This window comes from Oncorhynchus clarkii, chromosome 20 (assembly GCF_045791955.1).
Source record: "Oncorhynchus clarkii lewisi isolate Uvic-CL-2024 chromosome 20, UVic_Ocla_1.0, whole genome shotgun sequence".
In the NCBI taxonomy this organism is placed as follows: Eukaryota; Metazoa; Chordata; class Actinopteri; order Salmoniformes; family Salmonidae; genus Oncorhynchus; species Oncorhynchus clarkii.
Genome location: NC_092166.1, coordinates 80,941,640 through 80,950,726, shown reverse-complemented (window position 1 = coordinate 80,950,726; position 9,087 = coordinate 80,941,640). Strand labels below are relative to the sequence as shown.

General features: G+C 37.5%; 1 protein-coding gene across 1 annotated transcript; it reads left to right on the top strand.

Moving 5' to 3' along the window:
- Positions 1–1,114: 1,114 nt before the first annotated feature.
- Positions 1,115–7,098, top strand: LOC139376976 (Golgi apparatus membrane protein TVP23 homolog B-like). The gene is made up of 7 exons (XM_071120010.1): positions 1,115–1,176; positions 1,674–1,753; positions 1,885–2,029; positions 2,978–3,067; positions 5,662–5,787; positions 6,012–6,140; positions 6,335–7,098. The coding sequence occupies exons 1-7, from the start codon at positions 1,165–1,167 to the stop codon at positions 6,359–6,361; spliced, it is 609 nt and encodes a 202-aa protein (XP_070976111.1). The 5' UTR covers positions 1,115–1,164; the 3' UTR covers positions 6,362–7,098.
- The last annotated feature ends 1,989 nt before the right edge of the window (positions 7,099–9,087 follow it).

The following is a 9,087-nucleotide window of genomic DNA, read 5'->3' as shown; positions in this document are numbered from 1 at the left end:
CACTATTACATACCACCATCTATATACCACTATTACATACCACCAACTAATATCTATATACCACTATTACATACCACCAACTAACATCTATATACCACTATTACATACCACCATCTATATACCACTATTACATACCACCAACTAATATCTATATACCACTATTACATACCACCAACTAATATCTATATACCACTATTACATACCACCAACTAATATCAATATACCACTATTACATACCACCAACTAACATCTATATACCACTATTACATACCACCATCTATATACCACTATTACATACCACCATCTATATACCACTATTACATACCACCAACTAACATCTATATACCACTATTACATACCACCAACTAACATCTATATACCACTATTACATACCACCAACTAACATCTATATACCACTATTACATACCACCATCTATATACCACTATTACATACCACCAACTAACATCTATATACCACTATTACATACCACCAACTAATATCTATATACCACTATTACATACCACCAACTAACATCTATATACCACTATTACATACCACCAACTAACATCTATATACCACTATTACATACCACCAACTAATATCTATATATCACTATTACATACCACCAACTAACATCTATATACTACTATTACATACCACCAACTAACATCAATATACCACTATTACATACCACCAACTAACATCTATATACCACTATTACATACCACCATCTAACATCTATATACCACTATTACATACCATATCTATTGTTGAATGTGCAGTATAGAGTAAAATACCTGTTACTTTTTATTCTCGTTTTTTATTCTTAAACCTGTGTGTTTGCTTATGTTCTTTGCTAAATATGCATTTTGAATGTATAATTCCACTTACGTATATGTTTGTACAATTTGGAAAAAAAATACAAATTAAAGAAGCCCCAGTTCCCGATTAGGAATTCCGAGTTGCTTGACTGATAAACGATTATTCACTCGGAGCTCTTTTTATTTTTTGTCTTGAACGCCCCGAAGTCGGAAGTTAGAGATTTCCGAGTTCCCAGTTGTTTTGAACGTGGAAATAATCTTCATTGACTCTTGATTTGTCAGTGTCATACACTTTGACCTATTGCGTAACCCGGAAGTGTAGTCCCGTTTGCAGTTTTCACAATGATGAGACTGGTAAGTCGTCAGTTGTCGCTTTTTTTCATCATATCATTTAATGATTTGATCAAGTTTGGCTATTTGGTATGGTAAACATGTTACTAAGAAATCACATCGTAATATTGCATCGTCCTGGGACGTATGGAGAAAATATAACGTTACCTCTCATCCAGAGAAGATAGCTTGCATGCTAACATAATCTTTTAGCTAGAATTTGTTTACATGTTAGGCCTATTTAACAAACTGGTTATTTTATTTTATGACAATAGCCACCTAACAAATCACGAACACTAACAAATCAGTATCTAGCTAGTGAGGTTAGTGAAGTTGATAGCTAAGTGCCTATCACACACTGGACATGTAACAATCCAGGTATTGGCTGTCTAGCTAGCTAACGTTAGCTGTTTTTTAAACGGGGATCACTGTTTTAGTGTGCAATGGATGAAGTATGCAGATTATAGCATTTTCACATCACATGTTTGGAGTGATGAACGTCTTCTTTCATATGTTTCTAGGATGACAACGACGACGACGTCTCCCTGTTTGATGCCGAGGAGGATACAGGCAGAGGAAAGTCAAAGAAGACTAAAATCAAGTAAGTTGGTTCAGCCACAAGACGGTATAATGCAATGGCTCTCAGCCCTGAATAGAAGCGACAGATCAATTCAACCTACTGTATTGGCTGAGAAACGCATGAGAAGTTCATGCTCTTACCATGTTTTCTAGGCATCCAGTGGCCTCCTTCTTCCACCTATTCTTCAGAATGAGTGCCATTCTGGTGTACCTGCTCTGTGAGCTCCTCAGCAGTAGCTTCATCGCCTGCATGGTCACCATCATCCTTTTCCTGTCAGCTGACTTCTGGACCGTTAAGGTAGACCCTGATCAGTTACTAATAATAATAATATAATACTAATAGATCAGTAACAGCAATAGAACAGCAGTATAAAATCAATAGAACAGCAGTATAAAATCAATAGAACAGCAGTATAAAATCAATAGAACAGCAGTATAAAATCAATAGAACAGCAGTATAAAATCAATAGAACAGCAGTATAAAATCAATAGAACAGCAATATAAAATCTATAGAACAGCAGTATAAAATCAATAGAACAGCAGTATAAAATCAATAGAACAGCAGTATAAAATCAATAGAACAGCAGTATAAAATCAATAGAACAGCAGTATAAAATCAATAGAACAGCAATATAAAATCAATAGAACAGCAATATAAAATCAATAGAACAGCAATATAAAATCAATAGAACAGCAATATAAAATCAATAGAACAGCAATATAAAATCAATAGAACAGCAGTATAAAATCAATAGAACAGCAGTATAAAATCAATAGAACAGCAATATAAAATCAATAGAACAGCAATATAAAATCAATAGAACAGCAATATAAAATCAATAGAACAGCAGTATAAAATCAATAGAACAGCAGTATAAAATCAATAGAACAGCAATATAAAATCAATAGAACAGCAATATAAAATCAATAGAACAGCAATATAAAATCAATAGAACAGCAATATAAAATCAATAGAACAGCAGTATAAAATCAATTGAACAGCAATATAATATCAATAGAACAGCAATAGAACAGCAATATAAAATCAATAGAACAGTAGTATAAAATCAATAGAACAGCAATATAATATCAATAGAATATTGATTGAATATAAATAGAATATTGATTGAACATCAATAGAATATGAACATAACAAGTGTAAATATTGTCAAACCTCTTTTTTTTATTTATTTTGCTTTAAGTAAGTAGCCTAATTATGTATTAACACCAAATACTATATTTCAGAATATCACAGGCCGGTTGATGGTAGGCCTGAGGTGGTGGAACCAGGTGGACGACGATGGAAAAAGCCACTGGGTGTTTGAGTCCAGAAAGGTAGATCACACACATCCCATTCCTTCTGGGTAGGCAGTAACTAACTACCCAACAAAACTACTACCCTCTACTGAAATACCTTTAGGGTCAAACCTAGTTCCATAGAACCTGTATGGACTCTGGATTTTTATGTCATAGGGTAAAATCCATTTGAATTCAATCACTTTTTTTTTTTTTTTTTTTTTTTTTTTTTGACAGCTTCCCTTTTGATTTAAACAACACTTCCTGTACATGTTTAGTCCATGGTAGAAGCGGTTAGAAAATGAGTGACATTTTAGACCTGAATACCAAAACATTCAGGAGATAACAGGTGACCCATTTTACATACCCCAACATACCATGACACATCCATGTCTTCATCACTGGAAAAGATTAACAGTTTAGATTTATAAATCATGTAAAAGCTTACAAACATTTTTTTTAATCAAACTATATTTTATTATTATTATTTATTTTAATTAAAAAAAAGTATACTTTTTAAACCTTTAACTTCAATGATTTAAAAATGTGTGAATATTTTTTTTCAGATTCACATATGTTGTAATTTCGACTCTATTTCACAGAATCTTCGTTTTTTTTTGTGTGGTGACTGCCGTCTGTTGATAAACAACATGCTCTTGAGTACAGGGTGGGTGTCATTTCAATCATAGATATAGAATTTGTAGAATGGACCTATCCCTCCAGACAACTGCAATTTAGCTGGTACACCATTGAAATTGAATAGAAATGTTAACTAATTACTACCACAAAGATCACCGCCAGTCCATCCACTGTCGAATGTGAACTTAAATGGTCATGTCTATTCTATTATCTGTAGTTCTGTGATTTCAATAGGTTTCCTATGGAGTATTGAGAGTATAATATAAAATAAGATATTCCCACTGAAGTCAACATTCTCTGATGTGTGGACCGTCAACATTCTCTGATGTGTGGACCTCCAACTATCTTTGTGGTACCACTTGAAAGTTGACATTTTCAATTTTATTCCCATTTTTGTACATTTACCTACCAAAACATGACACCACACTGAATTCAATAGCATGTTGTGTCTCAACCGATGGCGGGCACAACACAAAAACCTTAGATCAGCGATGGGGAACTTTCATTGGGGTGGGGGCCTCATTAGTCTGCAGAGGCATACCCATACATGCTCTTGAATCTCCCCCTTGACAGTGGAGAGAAAGGGGGAAAAATGAATTTATTTCCTGCAATTCTACACATTTTGCCATGAGGCGTAGAGATAATACTGCAGTTTTAAAACAAGTGTGCTGAACTTCTACACATTTTGCCATGAGGGGTAGAGATAATGCTGCAGTTTTAAAACAAGTGTACTGAACTTCTACACATTTTGCCATGAGGCGTAGAGATAATGCTGCAGTTTTAAAACAAGTGTACTGAACTTCTACACATTTTGCCATGAGGCGTAGAGATAATGCTGCAGTTTTAAAACAAGTGTGCTGAACTTCTACACATTTTGTCATGAGGCGTAGAGATAATGCGGCAGTTTTAAAACAAGTCTACTGAACTTCTACACATTTTGCCATAGGGTGGATAGAATACTTTGCAATTTTATAACTAATTTAATGCCATTTTAAATGTAGTGTGGGAAGAAATGTTTGCAATTTTTAAAATATATCTGAGTGAGTGTGACTAACAATCAATGGGGGCCCTTCTGGTTGGCAATTCGACCATGATTACTACAAGTTTAGACAGCTGGCTAGACTAATTTACCAATCTCAAAAAATGTCAGCTGACAAGGTCTAATTGAGTGACTGTCAGTGACTGACATAGCAAGAGGGAAACTGCTGATGAACAACCAAAAATCTCAATTGCATCTTGTTTATTCTACTATTCTTACTCTCAACAGTAAGTTGAGACCCTGATTGAGTTAAAAAAAAAACATTGTTTTTTTAATGTATAATATGATCTAAGGTACAATATATCCGAATATGAAAAAAATGGTAAACTTATTTAAAAATATAAAACAAATCCATAAATTATTAAATAGTTTGACAACCCTGTTTGTCAGCTTTTACATGATTTATAAATCTAAACTGTTTATCTTTTCCCAGTGATGAAGACATGGATGTATCATGGTATGTTGGGGTATGTAAAATGGGTCACCTGTTATCTCCTGACTGTTTGGCCGTTCAGGTCCAATAAGTCCCTTTCTGACCACTTCTATAATGGGAAAATATGTACGAAAGGTTTTGTTCAAAAACAAAAGGGGTGCTTTTCAAAAGTGATTGATTTAAAATTGATTTACTCCATAACAAACGCCTATTAGTTATATATTAGTTATATCTGACTCCACCTACATTCTTTTAGATGCACTTTTTATTTTAGTCTATTTGGGAAATATTTTCTTAACTCTTCTTAACTCTTAACTCTGTTGGTTAAGGGCTTGTAAGTAAAGCATTTCACGGTAAAGTCTACACTTGTTGTATTCGGCGCATGTGACAAAGTTTGATTTGATTCAAAGCATTATAACCCTCAATTATAGAATTGACTCAAAAGTTTATATTGCCAAATTCTAACTTGGTCAATAAGCTAGTAGGCATTTCACAGATGTGAGAATAACCTATCTTCCTCAGGGGAATTCAAAGCAGCTGGTGTCAGACTCCGAGTCGAGGATCTTCTGGCTGGGTCTAGTCGTGTGTCCTATCATCTGGGTCTTCTTCATCTTCAGCACCCTCTTCTCCTTCAAGATTAAGTGGCTGGTTAGTTTTAGTATAAACACTGTATATACCACTTAGCAGACACTTCTACCCAAAGTGGCTTACAGTACATTGAGTGCATGATTTCTTTTTTGCCTACGGGATCACTAAGGGAATTGTACCCCAACGAGCTTGGTATCGCCAGCGCCATACTCTCTCACAATGAGGTTGAGCCGTGTGAAAAGTGGTGTGTCCCTGTTGTCAACGTCTCCCTCTCCTCCACCCAGGCCGTGGTGATCATGGGCGTGGTGCTACAGGGGGCTAACCTGTATGGCTATGTTCGCTGTAAAGTGGGCAGTCGGACGAACTTGAAGAACATGGCTACTAACTATTTCGGACGGCAGTTTCTTAAACAGGTAACTTTTCCAATGCCTAGTCTCATTTCATTTCAGAAGGGTGCCCTTGAAAAGCGCCCTGACACACTTCGGGAGAAGGGTTCGGGATGCAACGTGGAAAGTCCTTCCAGGAAATGGACAAGAATGGTTTGCGTTTATTGGATCAGGATGTTATGCCTAATGTTGTTTTTTGTTTTGTGTGTTTTCTCTGACAGACAATGACTAACCAAGAGGAATTATAAAGAAGAACGTCGACTCTTGAGATCTGAACATATGTTTGCATTATTCTGAATGCCGTTGTATATCTGGAGTTTTACTAGCGACCTAATACTTAATAGAAAGAAATATTTTGGGACATTGCTTACCTTTGACGAGTTTTCCCATTTTGATACCATTTCAAGAGAGAAATAGCATCATTTGTAGATAAGGTAAGTTTTTTTCCCACTGTAGCTCTACTGACTCAAAGCAAATCCCTTATCTGCTTTGATGTTTTGCATATTATCCCAAGACTTTATACAATAACAATGAAATGTTGTTTTTGACTTGTATTATACAAACATGTTGCCTGTATAATATTGATGGTTGTAAATATAGAACATCAAGGTCATGTGTTCATGTTTTTGTGCAAATACATTTATAACATTTAAAAATGACGTGTGTTTTTGAGTTATTTTGGATGTACTGCATGAGGTGCATTCTACACTACTCATCTTTTTGGAATCTGACATCTTTAATTTTACTTAGATGTTTGGCGTCAAAGAGTAAGGCCCCCGAGTGGTGCAGCGGTCTAAGGCATTGCATCACAACTGGCTGTAATTGGGAGTCCCATAGGGCGGTGCAGAATTGGCCTAGTGTCGTCCGGGTTAGGGGAGGTTTTGGCCGTTGTAGGCCGTCGTTATAAAATAAAAATGTGTTCTTAATAACGGACTTTCCTAGTTAAATAAATTAAATATTAAATAAATAAAGTACACACAGAAACTCTCTCCCTCTGATTTGTAGTTTTACTTAAGGGAACTTTATGGGTAGGTATTAGATCAACTTATGTGTTGTAGTTAAATCACTACTTTGTAAGTAACTCATGAGCCTGCTTAACATCAGTCATGCATGTTGGTCATAAATGATGTCCATTGCTCCACAAATGTTAGCGACACCTTGTGGTACATTATTGCAAGTTTTCTGCCACAACAAAGATGGCCGCTGTCCATGACCGATGTGAAGAAGACGTATAGGGAAGCGATCTCTTGTTGATTGTCCTGTCCCAGCCAATGATCATTCTAGGTGTCATTGTTATTTTTTAAAATAGTTTTTGCTAAATATATTTTCCATATTAGTAGCCTTAATTCTGTATCCACGTTTCACACGAACACTTAGGATGATCCCGACCGAGGATGCGTCCGCGAGGGAGATATAGGACAAACCAAAGCAGGTCGGGTTCAGGTAATCAGAAGGGTCATTTCGCTAGCTTGACTTTGACAATTAACTACTTTGACAGTTGAATTTGTCTTATTTTCTACGATTTGTATGCATGTTATGAGTGTGATTTATCCAAATGATGAGTGCACAGTAAATGTTCCCTTACAAAAAAATATTGCAGTTTTGAAACTGCAGTAAAAGTACAGTAACAGTAAGTACAGTAAGTCAAATCTGACTATAATTCCACCCTCCTGATTCCTGCTTACAAGCAAAAATTAGAGCAGGAAGCACCAGTGACGAGATCAATAAAAATGTGGTCAGATGAAGCAGATGCTAAACTACAGGACTGTTTTGCATCACAGACTGGAATATGTTCTGGGATTCCTCCAATAGCATTGAGGAGTACACCACATCTGTCATTGGCTTCATCAATAAGTGCATCGATGACGACGTCCCCACAGTGACCGTACCTACATACCCCAACCAGAAACCACGGATTACAGGCAGCATCCGCACTGAGCTACAGGCTAGAGCTGCCGCTTTCAAGGTGCGGGACTCTAACCCGGAAGCTTATAATAAATCCTGCTATGCCCTCCGACGAACCATCAAACAGGCAAAGCGTCAATACAGGACTAAGATCGAGTCCTACTACACCGGCTTTGATGCTCGTTGGATGTGGCAGGGACTGCAAACTATTACAGTCTACCAAGGGAAGCACAGCCGAGAGCTGCCCAGTGAAACGAGCCGACCGGATGAGCTAAATTACTTCTATGCTCGCTTCGAGGCAAATAACATTGAAACATGCATGAGAGCACCAGCTGTACTGGAAGACTGTGTGATCACGCTCTCCGCAGCCGATGTGAGTATGACCTTTAGACATGTCAACATTCACAAGGCCACAGGGCCAGACGGATTACCAGGGCATGTACTGCGAGCATGCGCTGACCAACTAGCAAGTGTCTTCACTGACGTCTTCAACCTCTCCCTGTCTGAGTCTGTAATACCAACATGTTTTAAGCAGACCACTATAGTGCCTGTGCCCAAGAACACTAAGGTAACCTGCCTAAATGACTACCGACCCGTAGCACTCATGTCTGTAGCCAGGAAGTGCTTTGAAAGGCTGGTCATGGCTCATATTAACACCACCATTCCAGAAACCCTAGACCTACTCCATTACCGCCCCAACAGAGCCACAGATTATGCAGTCTCTATTGCACTCCACACTGTCCTTTCCCACCTGGACCAAAGGAACACCTATGTGAGAATGCTATTGATTGACTACAGCTTAACGTTCAACACAATTGTTCCCTCAAAGCTCATCAATAAGCTAAGGACCCTGGGACTAAACACCTCCCTGGATCCTGGACTTCCTGACGGGCCGCCCCCAGGTGGTAAGAGTAGGTAACAACACATCCGCCACACTGATCCTCAACACAGTGGCCCCTCAGGGGTGCGTGCTCAGCCCCCTCCTGTACTCCCTGTTCACTCATGACTGCATGGCTAGGCACGACTCCAACACCATCATTAATTTGCTAATGACACAACAGTGGTAGGC

What these genes read in the sequence shown, in the direction of transcription:
- LOC139376976 (XM_071120010.1), top strand. An exon ending in TCAAAGAAGACTAAAATCAA is followed by an intron (nt 1,754 to 1,884) that starts GTAAGTTGGTTC and finishes CATGTTTTCTAG; the next exon opens with GCATCCAGTGGCCTCCTTCT. An exon ending in GACGGCAGTTTCTTAAACAG is followed by an intron (nt 6,141 to 6,334) that starts GTAACTTTTCCA and finishes TTTCTCTGACAG; the next exon opens with ACAATGACTAACCAAGAGGA.